This window comes from Anser anser (assembly GCF_964211835.1).
Source record: "Anser anser genome assembly, chromosome: 11".
Taxonomy (NCBI): domain Eukaryota; kingdom Metazoa; phylum Chordata; class Aves; order Anseriformes; family Anatidae; genus Anser; species Anser anser.
This window is the reverse complement of record NC_139732.1, coordinates 10482453-10507849: the sequence shown is the minus strand read 5'-3', so window position 1 is coordinate 10507849 and position 25397 is coordinate 10482453. Positions and strand designations below refer to the sequence as shown.

Below are 25397 nucleotides of genomic sequence, written 5' to 3'. Positions count from 1 at the left end.
AAATAACATGAGATCTGTAGCCAAGCCAACGTACGGTTTTGACTTTTCAAAACCTTGCCAGCGATGTGCAGCCCTGAGGTCTGGCCAGGCCTTGTTCATCTGTGCTGGCCGGCTTTTGGGGCAAGAATATTCCAAAACAACACATCAAGTGCTTTGACAAACCTGACGCTGCTGTGCCGGGCATCCCACAGGCTCTCAGCAGGTGGATTCACTCCGGTGACTTGCAAACCTCCCAGCGCAAGGTGTGTGGCACGTGTTCCCTCTGCATGACGCTGCGTATTTATTCACAGCTCTGTGAGATCGGCTGCAGTGCATTTTCATTCTGTGTATTGTTCTCTGGGGCTGGTGATGCCATCGCATTGTGCTGAGTTTTTAAGAGTGCGAGCAGCACTGCTGATGTGACTCCCTGGGAGCCTACTTTCCACTAGCCCGGGATAAAATTCAGTGGTTCGTTCTCTGTCGGACGCACACGCGTGCAGGGAGACAGGCACGCCGACAGCGATGGGGTTAGTATAGCTGGGACACTGCAAAGCTATGCAGGATTCACCCAGCTCTCTGGTGATGGATGGGTACTCCAGCAATGTGCCAGCCTTCCTCACCAAGCTCTGGACGCTGGTGGAAGATCCCGAAACGAACCATCTCATCTGCTGGAGTACGGTAAGTGCAGCGAGTGCCGGTTGCCACTTGAAGTGCCTTTAAAGGTGGCTAGAACTGAACCCTATAAAAATCCAGGCTTCTTAAGAGTGAAAAGTTTTCCACCTTGCTTCAATCTGTGGTCCCCAAAGTTTTCTAGGAAAGATGCAGAGCCCTTAAAGAATTTAGCTGATGTTTGTGTTACTTCACCAGGGTTTCTTAGCAGCCACTCACAAGTGCCATGGAAGTAGGCAGCAAATTGCCACAGCCAGCCTTCAGACCGCAGTCTGAAGCCTATGGCTTAACCAGATCTCAGATTGGCCCTTTAAATTATTTAGCATTTTGCAAGGGCTTTACTCAACTTTTCATCTAGCCTGTGTGATGGTTGTGGTGTGTTTTGTCTGTATGGCTCCTTAGTGATAGATTGCTGTTTTGGCTTCTTATTTGTCACGAAGGTTTTAATATACCGAGTGAAATCAGAGAATAAAAATGATTTATCTGTCCCCCTAGTACAGCATTTTGAAACCACATTGTATTTTTGACCTGAGTAAGACTTGCTGCAAATAATGTCATGATTTGTCTTCAGCAGGGACTTAGAGAAGTTGTGTGCATAAACTTGTTCTCCAAAAATAAGAATCTATAACAAGAGGAGATTTAAAGGGAGAAAAGAAGTCTAAAGCAGTCTTTTTGCCATGTGTTTTTGTCCAATACAGTTTTCAAACAAAACTTGGGATGAATTCAAGCTACATTTTTATCCAAGGGAATGGCTGCTTTCTAAAGCTGGTATTGCATGTCCATACCTCCCAGAACCCCTAAGTTTTCGTACCGTGTGTTTAGAACGAGGACTTTCAAACTAGCAAAGATTACCTAACATGTATAAATAGCCCCTCCTCTGTTACATGCACATTATTCCACATGTTGTTGTTAGGTTGAGAGTTATTTCTCACCTCCCACACTATGCTCTGCTTTCCTGCAGCCTTACAGCTACCTGCTTGGGCAAAGCTTTTAGATTCTAAGGCTCCCACGTTGCATCCTCTTCTTCTACCCATCAGTGCTGTTGGAGCTGAGGAGTTGTGTGTGTCTGAGATTTCTGGATGTAATCAGAGCTCTTGGTAAATAGGATGTGTAAAAAGCAACTGAGTAAACTGTGGGTCTTATAGCCTGAAGGAGCAGAGATGGAGAGGAAACAAGGTAATGCTTTATATGTACAGTAAAGGCTGGTTTAAGGTTAAAAAGAAAAGTCTGCCTTCTGTCCGTGGCAGATGGGACAAGAAGTAATGACGTTAATTTTTGAAGTGGAAGATTCAGTTAGGAAAAACTTCTAGGAAATCCCTGGAGTAGTTTGCCTGGGCAGGGCAGAGGGTCTGTGGCCCATGGCTCTGCCAAGACCAGGCAAGATGAGCATTTGCCAAGGCTGACAGGCTGTAGAGACAGTTTTGCCTTGGGCAGAGAAGACTGTTGAAGCGTCTCCCAGCTTGTGCTCTTACGATGTAAGGCCACCAGGGCACGGCTGCCATATGGGAACATGCTGGCACGTGCACAATGTGTCACTGAACACGCAGCATCTCCAAAGTCTCTTTGCCTGTAGGGCCTTTCCACTCTCCTCCTCTCTCAAAAACCAGTCTCATGTGAAACAACCCCCGAGCTGACATATCACTTGGCTGCAGGTAATGACACCAGACACAGCAGGAGGGTGACGGTGGCTATGCTGGGTTCTGCCAACACCACACACACCCTGGCATCTTTAGCTAGCTGTCCCTTAAAACTCAGCTGCAGCTGAGTTGGTAAATCCAGCTCAAATATCTGTTGCTGCTTTTTCCCTGGCAGAGGTCTCTGCATCTTGCCCGTCCTTCCCTGAAGCAGTGATGGGCTTAGGCTGCACAGCTGGGCTCCCCAGGCAGCTCTTAGCAGCTCTTGCTCTCTACACAAGCAAAGCCAATGTAAGCCCCTAAAAGATATGGTTCTCTGCAAGTTTACAAAATGTTATGTGCACCCCAAACTCCACGTTTGATATCATGGTTCTTCCAAACTCCCCTGGCTGCCCCCATCCATCCAGAGCAGAGATGAGATTTAAGGAAGTCCCCCTGTCCCCATATCCTGGAGACACTGATGCTGTTAAGGTCAGGGATTCAGAAAAGGCTGTTTCTAAGTGTCAATTGCAGATGAAAATTAATTGCCAATTCTTCTGTCCCTTGAAAAGGTCATGTGGATTTTTGTTCGCAAAACGTTTTGGGACAGCTTCAGTGCACTGTTTCTCACAGGCCAGCAAGGAAAGCACATGAGCTGCAGCGTGTCAGTGATCCCAGTCTGGTTTGTGTTGTTTTGCAATCACAACTCCTGGTGATGCAACCTAAAATATGATCTTTTATCCAGTTAAAATGCATGTTGCTAGCTTGAGCTGTAAAGCATGACTGTTATAACTTGTATGCTATGTTCAGCCAAGTTTGGGGTTGCATTTGTGGCTGTATGTTTCAAAAATAACCAGGAGAAGGTCTGTAGGGCTTCTGCATCAGTGCAGTATCTCCAGGGATGATTTGCTTTCTTGCCTTGCTGTGTTTCTTGTGCCATGTCTCCGGGCAGTGCTCCCTCGAGGACTGCTGTGCTCTGAGGCAGATGGGTCAGACCTGGGCAAGCAGATTGAGGGATTGTGATGGTAATTTCCACTTTCCATGACCTTCTTCGGACACCAGTCTTTCTATGAGGCCCACACAAGAAGAGGCAGCAATCATGAGCTACGAGCATTTTGGATGTAAATGTCTGTGGTTTCCCTCTCTCATCTGAGGCCCTGAATCAAGCAGTGGCAAAGCTAATTCAAAAAGGATCAGAAACGCGGTCATAGAGGACTGACTGTACAGGGACTGAAAGGAGCACATCATTCACTAAAAGTTGTTGTCAGTCTTCACACCTTCAAGGTGACAATTCAGAGCATGACTAGTCCTGCTGTAGGACTCAAGGGAATCACCTCCTCCTGGTCTCCCCTTGTGGTCAGGGCATTCTTCTGACTTCCCCCATCCTTCTCGCCTTTGCAGAATGGCACCAGCTTCCATGTGTTTGACCAAGGACGGTTTGCCAAAGAGGTGCTGCCCAAGTATTTCAAACACAACAACATGGCCAGTTTCGTCCGGCAGCTGAACATGTGTAAGTTCAAACTCCACTTCCTAGGCGATGTGGGTCCCACAAGACACGGGGAGAGTGATAGAAAGCTGGGGTAGTACAGGAAGCATGGAAGAGAATTGTAGATAGAAATGCTGAGAGTTCACATATACACGTATGTGTTGTGGATTTTGCCAAAGAGGACCTTTCACTTAGATCCCAGGAGAGCAATGTCCTTGTATATGAAATTTCTGTTAGATTCAATCCTAAATTGTGGCTAAGAAATTTCAGCCAATGGGTTTTCTGCTTCCCTTCCATCAATTTGATCACACATTATTATTTCTTTACCATTTCATGCTGTATGGGACTTTATCTAGCAGCCTGATACTGTGAAATTTCCTTCAGAAACTGCTTTTCTTGAGTGTAGTATGCCCAGAGCTTATCCGTTCTCCCGGCCCTGTGGCTGAACCAAGAACAGGCAGTATTTCTCCCTGCAAACCTCGCTAATGAGGCATTTTCATCCCTTAATGGAGATTTAGGTGTAGCTGTCAGCCACATCTAGACCATATTTGTATTAAACTTGGATCTTTTCTGATAGTTTTCAGAAGTACAGTTTTCTATTGATGACTAAATCACTAAGTTCCTTGGTAAAGTTTTCTCTTTGCTATTTAAGCATACAATAGCAGTGTTGTAAATGTGAGGCCAGTTCTAAGGCAGTTTAGTGGCATAGAAAGCCTTTTAGGACTTCAGACAAGTATCCAAAGTAGATTTCCATCATCTTTGACGGGGCAGGAGGCAGGGAGGAGGGCCTTGGTCTATTGGCCCTCCACCCACATGCTCTCTACGCAGATGGCTTCAGGAAGGTGGTGAACATCGAGCAAGGGGGGCTCGTCAAGCCTGAGCGGGACGACACCGAGTTCCAGCACCTCTGCTTCCTGCAGGGCCACGAGCACCTCCTGGAGCACATCAAGAGGAAGGTGAGGGGATGCTGGGTGGAGGGACACGCAGGGTGGGACCCCCTTGAGAGCCCCTCAACTGGTGCCTTAAGGGCTGAGGCGGGCAGGCTCAAGGCGGGAAAGCTGAGGCAGCAGCAGTGACCCCATCCTTCCAGAAGGTTCCACAAAGGCTGTGTGGTAGTTTTTGAAACACCCGAACATCTGGGACATCAAAACATCCAGTGAGCCTCTCAAATGGTGCTTTAAAGGCTGAGGCGGGAAGGCTCAAGGCGGGAAGGCTGAGGCAGCAGCAGTGACCCCCGACCCCTTCCAGAAGGTTCCAGAAGAGCCATGTGGTGGTTTTCAAAACATCTCTTAACAGTATGCCCCAAAACTTAATTAAAAATATGTGTAGAGATGTAACTCCCTTGGTTCATTTTTAAACCTGTTGTCTCTTTTAATTTGGTTTTCCCTCGGCTTTCTGCTAGGAGAGAAGTAGTGAATACTTGCGTCCAGTACCTCAGATGTCTCGAGCAGAAAATGCCATGCTTCTTCCCAAGCAAGAGCCTTTTTGTGCCTGTCGCTGTGGCTCTCCACCCTGCACCTAACCCTCTTACATCTGTTTTTTTGGGGAGATTGACCAGAACAGCCCTATAATTAAGACGTGGTCATTAGATGGATTTCTGTCACCACAACTGCTTTGTTCTCTTCATGATACCTAAAATACTTGTTTGCTCTTGGACCACGGGCTGGCATGCTGTAGACTGCTCAGCATAACTGCAAGATCACCTTGTGATCTGGTTTCTAACCTGGGCTTGATTTTCATCAGTTTTTCTTTTGGTTGATTATGGTTTTGGTTTGTTTGTTGGATTTTTCTCTGCATTGCTTAGTGTCACGAGATCTTTGTATAGTGCTGCACAGCCAGGCTTGCTTTGCACCACTCTGGTTTTGAATCATTATCCCCTTTTCTAGATAAGTACAACATATCTCCTGGGTCTCCCAACATTCATCTCTTGTTGTTTTAGAAGCGGTAACCTACTCCTGCCATCTGCTTGCTACCTTTTAACAGGTTATTAACCTTCCCATAAAGAATTGTTCTCTTACTGAATTAGCACATTGACTTCAGAAAGGAAATTCAGCAAAAGCATTCTGGAAATCCAAGCGTAATATATCGATTTGAAACAGTTCCTCAGGTTTATTTCTGTAAAGCACAAGACTGAATTCAGGATCTCTATAGATTAAAAGGAAATAATTAATCAAATGACCTAGTTCAATTCTTCTCTGTTCCTCACAATGCCATTTTTTCCGAGTTGACTTGAAATACATCCCTAGTGGAGAATATCCTGCTTCCAACCCTCTGTATGAAAGCATTTTTCCTGCTCTTTTCTGTATTTTATTCCGTTGGCCCATGCAGTAATGCCTAGACACTTGTGAATGTATTGCCTGTCCCAGTATTTCAGCACATCAGAGCCTGGCTGGTAGAAGTCCTGTACTCAAGCCACAGCAATGACTGTGTCTGTCCACAGCCCTTCCTGTGTTGGTAAAATCCACTTTGGACTTTTTCTTCCTCAGGTGTCAGTAGTGAAAAGTGAGGAGACCAAGATGCGCCAGGAGGACCTCAGCAGGTTGCTATATGAGGTACAGATACTGAGAAGTCAGCAGGAGAACATGGAGTGTCAAGTTCAGGACATGAAGCAGTGAGTTGAATCCTACTCAGGCTGCTTCTTTTCGGGCATTTGCTTCTCGAGAGATGTTGGTCTTGGGGAATGCTTGAAAGGAGGAGCCTTACACACCTCCCTCCCAGGGAGCATATACTGAGTCAGAGCAATCTTTGACTAAGAATCTCCTCTTTGCTTAAATATTTTCATCCTAACTTTGAAAACATGAGTTTTTGTTATTTATATATCCTCTTAGCAGTAAGCATGAACAGAGCAAATGCTGACGCAGGCATATATCTTAAGACTGTTGTGCTAGCGCCTGATGTATCTAAACAGCTGACCTTCGTTTTAGTCATAGGGACTAGATCTGTTGACACGACAACATGTAGGATTTCTGTGCAGAGTTCCCAATGAGGTACAAAATGCAAATTAATCCTCAGCCTCTCTGTCTTCTATGGAAGGTAGACATCCATATTTTCCCTTTATAGATGAGGTGAGCACAGAGAAGGCCACACAGGAAGTATATGTATATTTTGGGGACTTAGATAACTGTGTTTCCTCCAGATAGAGATGATGGTAAAAAGAGATATGTAACTCTTTCTCACCCCTAGGAGAGAAAGCAGTGGCAGATTTGCAGTGGTACTCTATTCAACTGTTTAAAAGTCAGAAATATATCTGTCATCCTCAACATCCAAAATATAGGCCTGACCTGAAGAATATAAGAATACTAGAGTGGCTGTAGTTTAGATCATTGGACCCCTCTCTCTCTCTGAAGACTGTGTCTTCTGACAAGGCCAAAATTGTTGTGTAAGAGCAAGACAGGCATATGCAGTACTACTTGCATGCAGTCACCTGACCCTCCAGCTGTCTGAGACTGGGATTTTCTGAGTCAGACATGGTCACTAGGAATTTAGTAAATGGATAGCATTTTATAAATCATACATCTGGAGAGGTTTTTATTTGCATCCAGAACTTTAATTCTTATAAAACACTTAGATTTTTTTTTCGTTTCTTCTTTAAACAACAGGACTCAGAAGCTTTTTTTATAATGAAAGCTGAGATTCATGTATCGTTAGATGAACCTGACATCCTAGACCTTGAGAGAACATCAGATACTGCAAAACTTCATTGCAGTCCACCACCTTAAGCGCGATAGCTAAATATTTTAATCCTTCCTCAGTTTTTAATGCTGTTGTGGTTTAACCTGGCAGGCAGCTAAGCACCACACAGCCGTTCGCTCACCCTCCCCCCTCCCTCTCTGGGATGGGGGAGAGAAACGGGAAAGTGAAGCCTGTGGGTTTAGATAAAGACAGTTTATTAAGACAGGAGAATAATAATAATAATAATAATAATAATAATAATAATAATGTATACGAAACAAGTGATGCACAATGTCATTGCTCATCACCTGCTGACCGATGCCTAGCCTATCCCCAAGCAGCTGCCCCCCCCATCCCGGCTAGCCACCCCTATATGTTGTTTAGCATGATGCCATATGGTGTGGAATACCCCTCTGGCCAGTTTGGGTCAGCTGTCCTGGGTCTGTCCCCTCCCAGCTCCTGCTGCACCCCCAGCCTGCCCGCTGGCAGGACAGAGCGAGAAGCTGGAAAGTCCTTGGCTTAGCGTAAGCACTGCTCTGCAACAATTAAAACATCAGCGTGTTATCAACGCTCTTCTCATCCTAATCCAAACCATAGCACCCTACCAGCTACTAGGAGGAAAAGTAACTCTATCCTAGCTGAAACCAGGACAAATGCCTTCCACGCTTAGCATATGTGTGAAATCACATTGTGAAATCCGGGTACAGCGGCAATAAAGAGTATTACCACCTAAAGGATATGTAGAAAAAGGCTTTATAAATTGCACATATATGGGAGGTTTTGCTGGCCTGTCAGTTTTGGTACATCTATACACTCTTGAGATAAATTCACTGGCAAAACCTTTTGCAGCACAGACTTGGCTGGAATCCAGATTTGGAGGCAGCACAGCAAATAAACGCTGCATCTCCCTCATCCCACCTCCTGGGGCTGAATGTTCAAGGCAGCCCATAACTCCCCTGGGTGCCGCATTTGCAGACAGAAACCTAGGCCTATATATGCTCTGTGCAATTGCAAGCTGGACGTAAAATTTGCTGGATGAAATCAGTGACTCCCACTGATAAAGTCACTACATGCATCCTAGTTCAAGGCTTTCAGATGTGGAAGCATCCCTTTAGCTACTCTGGTGACTCCCAAACATGCCTTTGTACCTCCACATGCATGAGGTCCAAGCAGGCAGAATACACAGAATACACACTCTCTATACTTAGGATCTCTTGGTCTTTGGGAGCAGTAGTAGAGTGGCTGGGCTTTCTTTGCCCCAGCAGGAAGAACAGTCTTGATGATCCAAATCTTTCAAAATCACAAATTTGACCCTGTTGAAATTCTGAGTTTGGCCTAAATGTTCCACCCAACCCAAACGTGTGTCCTCCCATTACCCTCCCCTATATATGCTGGCTTCTCTTTATTTGTTTCTCCTCCAAGCTTTGCTCTGTAGTTCTGAAATGGAGGAAAAACAAGGAAAGCAATCCTGTGACCCTGGGTGGGATATCTGGAATGTGCCAAGTGCTGCAACGGTCCCAAAGAGAGACAAACTTTACCGAGTTGGGCCTACTGTGTATCATGGCAGCACCATGGGCTGTTGGAATATTTCTGTACTAAAAGAAAGTTTCTGTTTCACTTTCAGGCAAAATGAAGTTCTTTGGCGGGAAGTTGTTTCTCTCCGGCAGAACCACTCACAGCAGCAGAAGGTGATCAACAAGGTAGTGATTGTATAAACTCGAAACTCACTTGTACTGCACAATGTATGTCCTCCTCTGATCTGTCTTGTCCCATAATCTTCTCCACACTGTGATACTACAGTATATGTATTTTCCCTTTCTTTCTAATTGCATGATGCTCCTGTTTGTCCTATGGGCAATGGTCATTAACAAAGCATAAATCATACCCTAGAGCAAAAGATTTTAATTTACCTGTCAGTCCATGCTGTGATGTTAGTAATCACTTTTCTGTCCAAGCCCTGAGCAAGAGAGCACAGCTTTCACTGAATGCCCTGTATGAGACCATCCTTGTTGTGGTGGTACCAATGCCTTAGGGCTTCCCTAACCTTTCCTTTTCTTCCGTACAACAGAGGAGCCTCCCCATGCTGCCAGCACGGAGGCCGCAGAACTGGCTAGCCATTTCCCCAGGGGGAACCTCCAGCAACTGTGGCATTTTAAGGGAGCCACCTCCCTTAATCTCTAGCAGACCTGAACAGAAGAGGCCTCTCCAGTGATTCCCAGATGGTGCTGATGTGACTGAGCACGTCACATTTCCCGGTCCCTCTGAGAGCCATGTTCTAACCGTCACGTGGCATCACAGTCATAGGACTGGATAGAAGTACATGAGGCTATCAAAGCTTCCTCCAGCTCTGAGGCTGGACCAGCCACACCACTCATTGTAGGGGCATTTATGCAACTCTATTTTGTTACATTTAGCAATGAGTAAGAGGCAGCTGTGGTATATAATAATAATGCTCTCTTTGTTAGGAGGTCAAAGCAGAGCTCAAGCTGACCTGGGAGTATGTTGCTAAGTGATTCCTCTTCAAAGCCATACTGCATCATGTTTATTGTCTGGTTTTACCAACACTGACCTTCACAGGGCTGAAAAACTCAACCAAAAGAGCTGAGACCCCCATCCAGGGTCTCCCCTAGAAAGTTTCTGTTTTAACTTGCAAAGTCTTTATTAGATTTTCTAAAGCCTCTTATAAAGGGCTCTGAAAACTTTTACGAAGGCCAAGTCTAAATCCAGGTTTGGTTGGGTACTTCACAGACATGCTCCCAGGTTGGATAGGGCTCGTTGGAGTTCTGCATGCACAGGAGTGGAGAGAGCAAGCACTGAGAGTGTGCATCTAGCCACCTTCACTCAACGGGCTGTACTCATTCGAGAGTCCTGTTTCAGGCTCTGGTACCTCCTACAGTTTGGCTCCCATATTTCGTGGCTGCTCCCAGCTTCGGGGTGGTGTCAGGAGGGAGGAATGCGTGAGACGAGAGCGAGGAGTGCTGAATCACTCTGCTGATTAACACCGGATTGTGATCTCTCCTGACAGCTGATTCAGTTTCTGTTTGGCCAGCTCCAATCAAACCCCAGCGGCGCTGGGATAAAGAGGAAGCTGTAAGTACCCTTGTGTGGTGCGCACACGCTCACTCACGGGTGCATAATGCTGCCCCCTCGCTAAAAGCACAAGCTCAGCTCGGCCAGGCAGGCGGTCACCGGACCAGGGCACCATGGTAATGGGGAATGAATGGGCTGAACTGCCGAGTCAGACCTGCTGACATGCCCCATTCAGTGGTCTTTAGAGAAGCACCATGTCAGCTCGTGACCTTTATTTGGGGAATACAGTGCGGGATGGGAGATGGGAACACTCAGTGGGAGGAGAAAGGGCAGGACCCCAGTGCTGGTCCCATAGGCACCGGTTTTGCCACTTGTCATCAGCAGGAGCAGGGCTGGGCCCAGCCAGACCACAGGCACCTTTTATTTGACCCACAGTCACTGAACGAGGTGTGTATCTGACACAGGCTTGGTGACCTTCAGGAACCTGCCTCCAGTTCCACCTTTATTACTTTGTGGCCTTAGGCAAGTCAGAAACTTCTCCGTGCCTCAAAGGAGACATCCCAAGAATGGCTGCTCTAGGGGGTTGATCTTTAATCAGTGTCCTCATTCTTTGCTGAAACTTCATGTCAGGATTGTAAAGAAAACACAGGATTTGATGAAGGAGCCTGTAGTCTGTCTGTACAGGTAAACTGGATATGCTCACCTCTGCCTATCCCCTCTACCAAGCCTTCTGGAAGGGATATACACTGCTCAGAGAATGGTAGCAAAGAAGGAGGTTCAAGGGGAGAACATCAACTGCTCTGGCTCATTGAGGTACATGAGTGAAGAGATTTTCTTCCTGTAGAGTGGAGAAGCAGAGAAATGAGATGCTAGATCAGATCTCTGATTTCCATGGTCAGTGCCATGCCCTCCCTGCAAGAGCTTTGCAGCCCAAGAAATGTCATAGACCATTGTTGTGGGGAAAAAAAGCAAATCATTAGTGAGAGACTGGGCCGAAAGGAGCAGAAGAGCACAGAACTACTTGCACAGCAAATATATTGGCCTCCTTATAAAGAGGGATCCTGCTGATACAACCCCGCTGCAATTTGCACAGTGTTGTGCCTGTTAATTGAGTTTCTGCTTCCTTGGAAGCATGAAGGGCTGTCCTCAAGGCACCTTAGTTCTTATGTCTATAGCTGCACCTTTAGTGCTTTATCTTTCACAGTCTTGCTTTCCTGCTTCTCTTTTAAATGCCACCAGAAAGTTGTATCATGCAGCCCAGAGCAGCTGGGCACAGACCAGAGGAGTGCCAGCTGGTAGGTTTGGACAGGATGGCTTGGTCAGTAGGTCCTGCAGGCACGCCTGACCTGGGAGGCTGTTAGATGGGTTAGGCACCAAAGTATTTTGGTAACAAATGTTGGATAGGGAGGTTCATTTGTTGCTCATGGAGCAGGGAGCTGGACACTTGCAAAGTAATTGTCACAGGGCTGGCTACGATACCTTGGTTTGTGCTGAAGAGTAGCTTATGCCATAACAAGGTCAGTGTCGGGATGATTCAAATATTCTTTCTCATTCTTTATCTTTGGTTAATGTCACGGGATAGAAGAAGGCTGTTAATCAGCAATGAGTCCTGCTGTATAATCCCTTTGCTGTGGGATCTAATTGCAATCTGAGCAAACCCATAATTTCTCCCAACATACCTAGTTCCAGTGTCTGTAGGATGAAGGGAGCTAGGATGTTTTTCCATCACACCTGTTAGACATGACTATAGCAAAAACCTGTTGACTTTCCCTGTTGCCCTCAGCCAAAGTGCTGTCTTCTAAACGGACACTGAGGATGCTTCTCCTGACTCTGTGGGTCAGTGGGAGGAGGAGGCAGCTTTATAGGATCAGCACAGCAGTAACAATAGTGGGTGTGAAGCAAAATACACCAGTTGCCAGTTTCTCTGGGACCGTATTGCAGTGTTGGTAACATTTCCATCGCAAAACCAAGCACTGCCACACAGGAAGTTTCATGAGGAAGGGCAGTGCCATTTTGAGGCTTCTCCTTTTCTCCTGGTTTCAGGTCTTTACTAAAACTTTTTTTTTTTTTTTTGATTATGGGTCCAGGTATTGCCACCTTATCTGGGAAACAAGTAGTGCTCAATGTGTTATTTGACTTGCCTCTTTAAAGTAAGATCTAGAAAACCCAGATCTTCTCTTCTCTGTATGGCTGTTAAAGACCCTTTTTAATGGTGACCTCGTTCAAGACTGCTGCTTCCCTTCCTTCTCTGTAACACTGAACAAGAGCATACCTTACACCTGGGGAAAAACACAGTACCCAGGGGGAATCAACCCTTGGCTGAAAGATGTCTCTTTTCTGAGCAATCATTGACCAGTCAGTCAGTACACGCTGGGAAAACAAACCTCTTGTTTCTCTTCGCAGGCCTCTGATGCTCGACAATGGGTTGGCAGCTCCACAAGTGTCCAAGTTCAGCCGACATTTGCCTACGGACCCCCTCCACGACCCCTATTTCATACAGTCGGTAGGTTTACTCCAGCCTCCGGGCTTTGGGGAATTTCTTTGGCCAAGGGTGGGAAAATGTTTGAGGCAATGGTAAGGACTTCAGAGTAAAGAGTTTGGCAAGAGTCTGGCAGTGAGGAGAGGAGAGGAGAGGAGAGGAGAGAGGAGAGGAGAGGAGAGGAGAGGAGAGGAGAGGAGAGGAGAGGAGAGGAGAGGAGAGGAGAGGAGAGGAGAGGAGAGGAGAGGAGAGGAGAGGAGAGGAGAGGAGAGGAGAGGAGAGGAGAGGAGAGGAGAGGAGAGGAGAGGAGAGGAGAGGAGAGGAGAGGAGAGGAGAGGAGAGGAGAGGAGAGGAGAGGAGAGGAGAGGAGAGGAGAGGAGAGGTCTGCAAAGCAGAGTGACATTTATTATTCCTTTAACTCCTCATTTCCAGGGAGAGAAGGGTGCTTGCACACGCTCGTGCTGCCATATTCTGTGGCTGACGTAGTATGAGAGCTGAGCAGTCTAGGCAAAATGTCAGGCTTGGTAAAACCTCTCAGTAGGTGACACTTCAGTCACAGTGCTTGTGTTACACCTGCACCTCTGTGTGGTTGGAGGAGAGACCGGAGGAACTTATAAGGTTGTACAGTAGGTAAGAGCTTTCTGCGTTCCTGTACAGGGAGGACTCCAGGGCAGAGTGGGTAAACTCTCCCTGAGATAGGGCCCTGTACTTTGCCTGTTGCCACAGAAATCAGTGATAACTTGGGCTGCTGTTTTCCAGTGAGCTGCGGCCCTGTAGCAAGTAAGGGGATAGGATGGCACTACTTTCAGACAGGGTTCCAGGAGAGACTGCATGCTACCATCCAGAACTGCTGGGCAGGACTTTTAGAGGATGGGGCTGGGTGAAGTTTTCTCTTACAAATCAGTAAGCTGCCTCTCCCCCTTCTTGGGCAAGTGGAGAACCAGCTGACTTATTAGTGCTCTTTACCACTGCAGAAGGATAAATCTGTATTATTTTTGCTTTCCTCTTAGCCATCGACAGAACCCGCTTCTTGCTTAAACAGCCCTGCAATTGTTGGAGGACCCATCATATCTGATGTTACTGAAACATCACCATCCAACATAATAAATATGCAGTCCCCTTCTGATAACGACAGGTAAACATCTTTGGGTTTGAAAATGGGCAGAACTGGGCGTGGACAAGAGTAACTTCACAAGAGTGTTTCCTCGCTGTAATTCTACAAGTTTGTGTCTGAGGTGCAAAATTCTATAGACGTGATGGAATGGGATACTTTTCACAGAATCACAGAATCATCTAGGTTGGAAGAGACCTCCAAGATCACCTAGTCCAACCTCTGACCTAACACTAACAAGTCCTCCACTAAACCACTAAACTATATCACTAAGCTCTACATCTAAATGTCTTTTAAAGACCTCCAGTTTGGAATGTGAGTCAGATTTTCAGAACTAGGTAGGGTTAATAACAGCATGACTTTTAAAACAAAGTCATGGGTTTCATGCTGAGAACTTCCACTCCCTTCCTTGGGAAGTATTCCATGTTTCTTTATATTTTTGTGCTCAAGACAGTGACTGTCTGGACTTTCTCAAAGAATGAGATACCAAATTTGTTGGGTTTGTTGAGAGAAAGAGAGGAAGTTTTCTCTTTTCTTTGACAAAGAAAAAACAGAATCAAACTGTACATCTTTCTGCTAATGAGAACAGAAAGGTTGCATCACAACTTCCGATGTTTGACAACTTTTCTGTGAAAAGGTCCCAGTAACTTAAGAATTGAATGCAGAGGTATTTAGTGCTTATCTCTTCCTGCCACGCACATTCAGTGTACTTAGGGCTAGTAGCAGAATAACTACAGCTATGTCAGTGGAAAGTAAGTAGACAGATGAATCATGGAAACAGTTTCTCAGGCGTAGAGGCAAGGCAGCTATACCCTAGAAATTGTCTGTAAATCTACCTAATAATTGAAACCACAGTCATAAAATTAGCTCGAAGCATATAAAGAGCTCCAGTTAAAAAAAAAGGCATGCTGAAAGCCATTTCTAAAGCAGAATTTTTTTTAATATAATCTTCAATTGCTTATTTCAGCTAATTACTGAGTGCCACCTGGTGGCCTCTGATCTGTGCTGTCTGCATGGCTCGTGAAGAGAATCTGAGCCATAATGAGTTCAGGAGTGTAGTACTTGCTAAATCAACACGAGCTTCTGGTAGGAGTTTAGGATTCATAAGATGAAAAGATGATTTAAAAAAAAAACGCCCCGGAGGGCTTTGTAGTGTCGCATACCTCCCACATGTGGGACATGTCCACGTGTTGTCTTGCAGCAAAGCTAGTCTGTAAGTGCTGTAAAATATTTTCTCAACGTGGCTTCCTGCGCACAGCGCCTCTTTATCTGCATGCCATTGTCATTTTGGCTCCAGTTGTGCAGATTCACAGGGAGCTGTAAAGTTTCCTATAGGTGTCACAGGGTAGATTTTTATACACAAAATTGGAATGTTCAAACCTTTGATATAACATGTCCTTCTAGGAATAACATGGAGTGCTTCTCCCACTGAAAAAAGGCAAACCTCTGCCTCCAAAAAAGTAAAAGATCTGGCTGGGACTGTCAAATCTTAATAGCCTCTGTCCCAAATGCTGCCAGGCCACAAGATCCTCTCCTGTGCCATGGGGATCTTTAGGGAGCTTTCTGGTCCAGTACTAACCCCAGCATGGGGAGGTCTTTCTGATCCCATTCCTGTCTTTAGGGTGGAGGCTTCTACTTTTCTTGGGTCCCTCTCTAGCCCAGTGACCATTTACCTGTATCAAGTCTAACTTTTCTGAGGAATGATGAACACATGAAAGTGTATTTTCCATATTTGCAAGACAATCTAATGGAGTAAATTGATTATAGCCATGACGGATGAAGTGAGTGAAAGTATTCCAGCTGAGCATGTTTCTGATATGCCTCTTTACGGCTCTGCTGTAAAAGGGACCCCAGGATGGGCCCCTTCTAGCACTTCTGTGGGTGGATGCCCAGCCTTGATCTGGTAGTTTCAGTCTTCCAAGCTTGTGTTTGTCTACTGCTTCTGGCTGTGCCCCAAAAACCTGCTTCACTCCAACAGAGCCTTGTGCATGCACATGCTGGAAGCTTGGTAAAATACAGCTGCTGATCCCATGCTCCTTGGAGATTTTCCACCAACACTGACCTGCCTTGGAGATTGCAAAAGGGAAAACAGGGTTGCTGGGAGAGTTTATTTGCCCGTCTGGGGAATGGAAAGACTTCACGGGGCAGTTTGAGAAGGGCAGACAAGCCCTCGTGCTATTGCCCTTCCCAGTAAAGCGAGGCCTTTGTGGAGCATATGTGTAGTGCTAAGTCTTGTCTCTGATGCAGGGAGAAGTGCCTCATGCTGATCAAGGAAGAGCCAGTGAGCCCTGGAATGAAAGCCACCACCGAGCCCGATGTGCCAGGCTGCCGGGCCTGCCCCGAGCCCCCGGTGCTCCCAGTCGCCATGGTTCAGTCTGTGCTGGAAGGCAAAGGCAGCTGTGGTGCAGTCCCACCAGGGACCTCGCAGCCACCGGAGAGAAGAGGCAGAAGAGCACTGCTGGACAGGTGAGGGGAGAGAGGGAGAGCTGTGGCCCTGGGTGTTTCGTGACCCTCTCTTCCCATTACCAGCGAGTTGGGTAATTCAACAAAATTCAAAGGAGGTTGATTTTGTCACCTTGTGCAACCTTGTGAGCTCCTTCCTGTCCCCATGGCACCTGCCTAGGGGGCCCTTGAAGCCCAGGGGACAGTTCACAGGGTTAGGGGGCCTGTGAATGACTTGCGTGAAGGCCCCAGTAGAGCAAGAGCTCTCAGAGCATGCACATCAGCCACGGGAACAGGAAGAGGCTTTCTGCAGTGAGGGGCATTTGCCCCAGGTCTGTGTGAAAGCTGGAGCCCAGACCAGCATCAGTGTCTGCTGACTTGCAGGCCACTGGGCCCCATGACATCCCCAATAGCTCACGATGCCTCTCATTTGCCTTGCTGAGTCTTCAGTTACAGAAACTCTCACAGAAATATTTGTGTCTGGCGTACCGATACACAGACAGCGATGTCAGAGGACAGTTCACCATCATCTGCACTATCGTAGGGCATATAAGCGATAAGGCAGCAAAGAATTTGCCCCAGATTTGGGCTTAAGAAGGAAATCCTTTGCTCCCTTGCTCCCTTTCTTTTCCTATTCTATGCTGGGCAATCAGATAGGGTCTCTTCTTTTTAGTCTGCTCTCCCTTTGCATCTCCTGTCACCTTTCCAAGGTGCCTCTCCTTAGATAGTGCTAGACCTGCCTTCAGGGGGCAGCCAGTCCCTTTGGCACCATCCCATGGGCCATGTGGTTCTGGGGAGGTACTGGGAGGCTGACACTGCAAGAAATTGCAGCTTCCCCATCTCTGACTGAGAGTAAAAACCTGTGAAACTTAGCTGGGTTTGCTGGGCTTGTCTCCTTTAAGTGGAGAGGCTCAGTAAAATGCTAGGCACTCCAAAGCATGGCTTTATGAAGGAAAAAAATAAAAATTCATAAAAATCATGGCTTGAAATCAGGAAATAGCCAGTGAGGTCATGCACAGGGATGGAGAGCTGGGAGCTTGTGTTCACTGAGTGCAGAAGTCTGTTACAAAGGGGCGGAAGTTTTGTTGTTTTGAAGCCAGGGCATGTAAGTATCTTGCATATGAAGGGCAGAGAGAATGATTCCCTCTTGCAAGGGGGATTAGCACAGGGTTATTAGGCACGGTGGATGAAATGGCAGTTAACTACAGAATATGTTCTTGATGGCATCTGCATATGGTGTAAGGAGGATTGGGAGAAAAAAGCAAAACAAAACGAAACAAAAGTTATCAGAAAGGTGTATAGTTTCCTTTGGGACCTACAGAGAACCAAATTTCTCTTTCTGAACCCTATTGGCTGCTTAAAAACATTTTATTAGAAGAAAAATCACTTCTTTTTTATTTTAAAGAGTCTGGATTTGAAGAGAAATTTTTATACTTTTGGGGGATTAAACACAGCGGGGTCTCATGGTTGCTCCTTTAGCTGAATGTCTCAGGTACATGCCTGCTGGTAGAAGTCACTCCCTTAAGAGCCATTAGGTAACAGTAATTTAGCCATCTTGGACCCAGGATGATGGGCTTGTAGCTGGTTCTGGATCCCAACTTCCTCTCTAGAAGGATTTTCTCTAAGGAAAGCTTTAATTTTCCTAATCTTAAGGAGATTTGTGCAGACTGTCCGTCCCCAGACCACGTACATCACCCAGGAGAGGAGTAGTCTCACTCATTGACCATCAGCCCAGTCTCCTGCATGCTCTTTTGGGTTATATTTCTGAGATTAATCCAAGTGAAATGGCATAAACCCAGGCTGACAGTGGGCTCTTGTTTTCCTAATTGTGGTTTAAACATAAACCTCACGTAGGAAGGCTTCTCAGTCCTGCTTTCTCTATGGATCTATGCAAGACTCATGCGTGGCAATGTTTTCCCTTGTCTTTTCTCAGAACAGATATTTCAGACCCCTTGGAGGGCACCGACTGGAGTTTGGAAGGGGTGCAGCTGCTGCTGCGGAGCCAGCAGTACGGCCTGGAGCCTGCCAGCCTCCTGGACGTGAGTGCCAGCCCCTCTGCCCGGGCAGCAATGGGAAGAGTTGGGAGGGAGCCAGCGGTACCTTTGGGCTGTAAAACAGATGGACCATGAGGCTTAGTCTTATGCAGCCTTGTGTGGCACCATAACTGTCCCAGGCTGCCAAAGAAACAGAGCTCTTCTTTGGGCTGCTCATAGGAAATGGCAGGATTTCAGGCTTTAAATGATACTTTGAAAATTTCTTGTGGAAATGCACATATCTGAACTTTTAGGAGCACAAAACGGTGCATTTGGTAAAGGTAACATCATGAGACCTAACACATCCACACACGATAGGTTTATTACGAGTCTCTAGCTGGCTTGGTAATTGTTTTGGCTGGGTTAGTTTATTTTTTGCATATTCTGCATCTTAGATACTCTGAGATTGTGCTCATCTCTACTACCTTCCCCTTTTCCTCACGTTCTGGGAAATGCAGCCAGTGCCAAATTCTCTCTGCTAAGATCTTTTCTTGTCTGCAGTTCTCAGGTCAATTTTGTCTAGAAATGGATGGTAGCTTTTTTTCTTGAGTATGTATGCAGATACATAAAGATTGAATTCTCTTTCACTCTCTCTCTTATGCATACAGTTAGTATATGAAAGGCTTTTGCCAGTAATCAAATAACTTTGTATGTAGTGAAAGAATCTGTCAAAGATATGCTCCTTTGAGAAGACACTTCAGATGCAGGCACGTGGTAAACTTGCATGGATAAACAGGGATGAAAAATCCTAAAAAATTGATCTTATTCACTTAAAGCCAGTTCCAAAGCACCTGTGATTGATTTTGACCTTACAGAAAGCTTTTCTAATGGCCTGCTCTGTCACTGGCTCTGCTGGTTTCTGTTTCTTATTTCTTATTAGGAGGTGTTTTCCTGTTACTGACACACTTTTCTCTCTCTGTGCAACTGAACGCCACAAGAGCAAGAATGAATCATAAAACCGTACCCCAGCTCAAGAGCTGCTTTTCCCAGATTGCTCAGGCTTCTCACGCAATTGGTGCGCCTTTCAGTGCCCTAATTGTATTTTTCTCCCAACAGGTCTGTAATCCCAATTTATCTATGAGTGAGTGGAATTTGGCTGAAATGGAAGCCAGTCTGTCCCCGGTAAGAGAAACGTATTTCTGAGATAATAGTAATGTAAATATGAAGCAGCGTTTCCTGTAGGCAGAGCTTGAGCTTAACTGAAGAAAGCTCAGTTTCTTTATAGCCAGAGGGCAGAGTGTGGTAAAGCAGCGTGAGTAAAGCATCCCCTGGGGTTAGGCTGAGGGTGCTGCCTTGTACTTCTCACCTGTCTTTCCCACTCAGCCAGAGAGATGGTTTAAGAGATGGGTTTTGATGATGTCCTGGAGTCCTTGATTGAAGCTGGCTGCTCCAGGCCCTCTCAGTCCGGGTGTTACTTCCTAATAATACCATAGATTCATAAAGTGCCTTTTGCTGACGTTCTTTACAAACTGTGCCTTTACAAAACAAAGCCATCCCCGTACGTTTCAGGAGCAGCAAAACCACACGTCATTAGAACAGCAGCTTGTACGCACCCACACAGAAGAAACTAGGAGGAATTCAGTTTGGTGGGTTTTGTTTGGAATTGACATTGAAACAGGCATTTCTAAGGAGCATATAATGATTAGATAAAAGTGATTTCTTTTCTTTTTTTTTTTCCCAGTTTGACTGGGGGTGATTTTTCAAAGCCCTCGCTGCCAGCTGTGTGGGATAAAGACTTGGATGTTTCTGCCACTTTTACAGAAGTGCAAGCCAAGTGCACTCTATTCTAATGAAGTGCCAAATTTCTATAAACATTCCTCATGATAACACTATCCTTTTTAGGTTTTGATTTAATAATTTTGAATTTACTAGGCTGTTGCATTTCCTGAGGGTTAGGAAGGAGATTCTCTAAAGGGTCAGATAATATTTGCAAGTCTTGGAAGCAAGGATTGGAAGCAAGGTCTCTGTTAAAATGGATTGCATGAAAAAAAAAAAGCTGAGAGGCTGCTTCAGCGTTGAATAGTTCAGTCTTTGAGTCCACTGAATTTCACAGCATGTGGAGCAGTCTGCCCCTAGGAGTACATCTCCGTTAGCTCTCTCCCTGTCAGATGTATCTGCCCTTGAGCACGTGCTGCTGACTGTTTTTACAATGTGCAGATGAGTTTGGGAGGATAGCTGGCATTGCTGGTTCGATGTAATGCAGCATTGATGAAGCGCTGATTTTCAGAAGTGGCCTAGTTCTAACAAGCTCCCCTGTCTTTGTATAATTGTACATTGTAGTTTATATTTTTGCATCAAGATGCAGCGACTCACGGTGGATCTGGAGAAGAATGCAACTGAGCTGTCATCAAAAGTGTTCAACCCATCATTTAACAGCGCCTGCCCAGGTAGGAGCACTGACAGCTCTTGCAGAGGTGGGAATAGGGATGTAATTAGGGCGTTAAACACATCAGCAGCTGTATGGGTCCTGTATTTCCTCTGGCTTCTGATGCAGAGGTGATCTCAGAGCTGCCAGCAGCCAGAGGAATGCTTATTTCTCAGTTTCACCAGACCTGAAGGGAAACGTTCAGCTGATCTTTCTCCCCCTTAGTGACTGATGAAGTGTGTCAGTGACCTTAAGTATGAATCTAGAAGTGTTTGCCTGGTCTTGGAATAGTGATGTATTATTATTTTCACGTGTATTTATCTGGGCTAGACCTGGAAGAGAAGCTTTTGAGAGCCTTATTCTTGTGCATAGCCACCTGATCCCACCCCAGAGTTTTAAAGTATAGTTCAAGGACTTCCACTCTCTGCCTTAAGCTCAGCATCTTGCATGAGCAACAAAGGCTTTAAAGCCCAGCAATACTGGAGAGAATTATTCAGCAGGTTGGGGCTGAAATGCACAAGGGGAGCATCCCCTCTTTGCAAAGCCTTTCTTTTCCATGCAGTGGTACAATGCTGGAATAATGGGGCAATCAGCAGGTGTCTCCTTCTGCAAAGGTAAGGAAAAACAGACAGTTCTCGAGTGGAGGTGAAGAGAGGCTGCTCTTTCCCGCTTCTCCATGCCTCCAGCTATTTGGTCATACCTCTTTCACCTCTTGTGAGGCATCTCACTATTCAGGCAGAACCCAGCTAGGCAACCCACAGAGACTCCCACTGATTTTCATGGGCTTCGGAGTGAGTCTGTGTTTGATTCAAATGTTTCCAAGCACTTTTTGCCTTGAGTGAGGTCCTTCACCTCCTGTTGCAGCTGTGGTTTGCCACTTTTCAGTTCTCCTTCCATAAAGGCTGGTAATACGCCTTCCAGAAACTGAGCTTTTTGTTATCTGCTTGCATTCCTAGGGAAAGATGTCGTTCTTGAAAGCACCCAGCAGTTCCTCGCTGATCGTCAGTCCGTCTTTGGAAGTGACATCATCAGCTTGCCTGAAAATTCATCTCTTTATGTTCCCCCTGAAAATATGGCTTCCTACCTGTCCTCTGTGGGCGTCCAAGGGGATATCCCCTTAAACCTGAGCTCTTCCACTGACAACAACCAGTGATGTAGCTTCCAAGACATCACCTCTCTTCCACCCATCCAAGCATCCACAGGTTTGAATGTAAAGAAACAAAAGTGACTCAGAAACCCACAAAAGAGTTGTTGTGACCTTTCTTTTTGATTAGATGGAAATGGTCAGTAGTTGTTGCATTACCTGCTCTGCCCCTGGATTTCAGTGTTTGTCCAGGATAATGATTTTAAAACAAAATGCTGCTCCTGGTGCTTGTTCCTATTTGGGGCGAGAACTCGGTAGGAGCTGTTTTTCTTGAAAATGCTTTTACAAATTTCAAACCTTCTAAGAAAATTTGGGTGACAAGTAGCTTAAAAGTCCATCCTAAAATAAAGTAATCCCAATCAATGTCTGCAATGGCAAACTGTTGGATTTTACTGGGGCAGCACAGATCAGCTAAGAGATGCATGACCCTTCTGAATGCGTTTTTTTTATAAGTAGGAAATTAATTCTGTGTGCCAGACCAATGCTCTAAAATTATTCTCTTATTATCCGTTTTCTGTTTTTTATGGGATGTGCTTGTGCCTCTCCCTTATCTTCCCGGGATGAGTTAGGAAAATGAAGATCCCTCAGATTGTGCAGAAGATAGTTTTCTGAGTGACCTCTCCAAGAATGTGTCTCTGGCCCTAGGGGAGCTACAGACCATTGCAGACCCCACAAACATCCCATCCTGAGTTGAGAGGGTTGTTGTTTTTTCCCCCAATTTATTTTCTCTAACATAAAGGCAAGGCACTCCATACTTTAAAACAGAATAAGGGATAGACTCTTCTGTACACACAGTTTTCCATTTTCAAACAGGACTGAGAGGGCGCAGTCCTGGTTTTAATGCTGGCTGAGTATTTCATGTCCAGTCCGATTATATTTTTTCCTTGGCCTTGACCTGTTCTATTTCCCCTGAAGATGTGCCTGTTGGTTTATTAACGTTTGAAATCTGATGAACCGGTTTAATTGATCGGAGCCCCTTTTTAGAAGGACTCTCAGCTGCAGCTACCTGCTCAGTGTAGGACAGAGGCAGAGGGGTTAGTCCGCCGCATCCCACTAACTTTTCTTCTGCCCTTTGTGCATTTGAGACCAGCCTCCAAAGGTTGAATTAATCTTCCTCTTCCATGTGGTTTCTGACAACTGAGTTTCTCAACAAAGCAGAGCTTTGTTTTTTTATGCTGTAGTTCTAATGAGAACATATTATTTATCTCAGTATCCTCTAATTGAGTTGCTTTTCCTTAAGAAAGCTGCCCAAATGCAGTTAGACCCAGGAAGTTCACCTAACTCAGGCCTTCTAAGGGCTTGGACAGGGAAGTATAAACCATGCCAATGTTATTTGAAGAAATGCTCTGCTAATTTCCATTGCCATGATGATTCTATGTACTAAATCATATTTCTGAGCATCTAGAATGGTCAAGCAGCATCCACACAAAAATGTAGGATGAATGCAAGCTCAAATTCTCATTAGTAATAGATGCATGTTTTAAATGGACTTCCCTGTCACAGCCCATTTCTCCATCCATTTTTCAGTGTGTGAACAGATGTGAACAGTTCAGAAACACTCACTTCTGAGCCCATTTTTTCCCAGCTAGCTACCACGTGCTGGGAGCTCTGTCACCACTATAGTGGTACAGACTTTGCAGAAGTGATGTTGTGAGAGCTTCTGAATTAATTCCATCCACTGTTTTTTGTGTTCAGGACTAAGGGAAAATTCTGGCAACCCCCACTGGCCTAGTATTTAGATGATGGTCGAGTGTAGCATGGACAGGGTTTCATTTTTGACAGATTTGTGCTTAGGAAGCTCATCTAGATCAGCCGATTTGCCAATGTATTTTGTCATTTCCAGCAATGGAAACGTGTTGAGTTGCAGTCTGTTTGCTTCTTTTCTCAAAGGAAATTGAAAACTCTCTGGTGTCTCTTATCACCTGATGGAGTACGTTATCCCTGTTCAGGTTTTACATCCTTCTTTGAACCTTCAGATGCTAGATTGCCTTAATGTTAACACTGAATGTATCGATTCAATAAGGTATTTTAAGCAGATGTATAACTTCAAGCTTTTGAGCAGTTTTCCTTATTTTTATCAAGTCTATCATCTGCCTGAAGTTGGATATGTGCTTGAGTGTCTTACTGGATTGTCTAGTTGTGGTTGAAAAATGAACCATCTTAGGAGAGCTACTTGTAAGTAGACAAAGGTGAAGCTCAGTCATCGAGGGGGCCTGGCACCATCTTAGACTGCAGCATTTTTATAGGGTTAAGTGGCAGGCTGCACTCGCTGTGAGCAGCCACTCCTGAATGGTTCCTGGGTTTTTCTTTAGGCTTTTTGCTCTGCTATAAACATGAGATCGGAGATTGATGGAGTGTGGGTAACCTCCAGGAGCAGCATTCAAGAACCACTCCTGTGAAGAAGCAGGCTTGTGTTCCTTGGCTTTTTACATCGTTAATTTTACTTGAAGGTGATGTGCTGAGACTGTGTTTTTGCACTATGCTGTACATTTGTAAAGTTTTACAGAAAACACTAATTAAATATGTTTCCTTTTTCTCATTTAGTCCTGTTCTGGCATTTCTTTCACTACTTTCTCTCTACCCCGTACTCCTCTCCTCCTTCCCAAGTCCTCCCTGGTAAGTGAAAGTATCTTCCAGAAACTGAAGAGATTCATTTGTGAGATAAAGTAGGGCCCACTGATGGACTGAGATCATCTATGTTAAAAAACAGGAGCTGGAGAGACCTAGCATGTCAAGCGAGCAAGCAGCTGAATTTTTTAGTGCTGGTCAGTGTGGGTATATTTGACATAAGGTCAGGCTCAGAGTAAAGAAATCTATAGTTCCTGAAATCTGACCAGCAATTTTGAATCATTTTTTTCTTGCTTTCAGTGATAATAAAAGCTCAAACTTCATTCTTGGAATTACTTTTTGTAAATCCTTTGTTTATAAATGGTTTCTCTTTTTTGTTCATCTGTTTGGTTCAGTGAGATTTGATAATAGGCTCCTTCCTGCTTATTTCATCTTAGTAAAATAGGGAATGTCAGGACAGTAAAAGATGCAAACTTGATGTGATAGCTCAACAAGAAGGTGGGTTTCCTCATCTTACTGTGAGTCTGCAGTTCACTGCTCTGCTCTCTTGAGCTCAGCAATGTGGTACTGTTGGACCAGTATCTAAAAATGGGTCACCGTGCGCTTCTCCCATCCTGACCTGGCGATGAGGCTGGCTGTGACAGGTCCCCTGTGCGGTGCCCAGCGCGATTTCAGCCTGTGCTGACAGAGGTGTCAAAGGCATGAGCCCTGGAGCTGAGGCCCCGTGTTTGAGGGGGCTCAGCACCAGCATGGGCAGTCAGGAGCCCCGCACCAGGCTACTGCACGTGCAGGCAATGCAAAAGGTG

At 45.5% G+C, this 25397-nt stretch overlaps 1 protein-coding gene across 3 annotated transcripts; it reads left to right on the top strand.

Annotated features, from left to right (window-relative positions):
• The first annotated feature begins 80 nt into the window (after positions 1 to 80).
• HSF4 (heat shock transcription factor 4) lies at positions 81 to 25318 on the top strand. 3 transcript variants are annotated; one of them, XM_083851323.1, is made up of 13 exons: positions 81 to 657; positions 3663 to 3771; positions 4576 to 4703; positions 6234 to 6358; positions 9044 to 9119; positions 10445 to 10509; positions 12853 to 12952; positions 13939 to 14063; positions 16287 to 16505; positions 18415 to 18520; positions 19571 to 19636; positions 20814 to 20901; positions 21836 to 25318. In XM_083851323.1, exons 1-13 carry the CDS (start codon positions 535 to 537, stop codon positions 22030 to 22032), a joined length of 1527 nt encoding a protein of 508 aa, XP_083707449.1. In that variant the 5' UTR covers positions 81 to 534; the 3' UTR covers positions 22033 to 25318. The 3 variants fall into 3 exon arrangements, with proteins under 3 accessions (XP_083707449.1, XP_083707450.1, XP_083707451.1); XM_083851324.1 differs by having other exon boundaries at positions 20795 to 20901; positions 21836 to 21971; XM_083851325.1 differs by lacking the exons at positions 3663 to 3771; positions 4576 to 4703.
• Positions 25319 to 25397: the final 79 nt, after the last annotated feature.

What these genes read in the sequence shown, in the direction of transcription:
- HSF4 (XM_083851323.1), top strand. Translation starts at nt 535, where the DNA reads ATGCAGGATTCACCCAGCTCTCTGGTGATGGATGGGTACTCCAGCAAT. An exon ending in ATCTCATCTGCTGGAGTACG is followed by an intron (nt 658 to 3,662) that starts GTAAGTGCAGCG and finishes TCGCCTTTGCAG; the next exon opens with AATGGCACCAGCTTCCATGT. An exon ending in AGCCTGCCAGCCTCCTGGAC is followed by an intron (nt 18,521 to 19,570) that starts GTGAGTGCCAGC and finishes TTCTCCCAACAG; the next exon opens with GTCTGTAATCCCAATTTATC.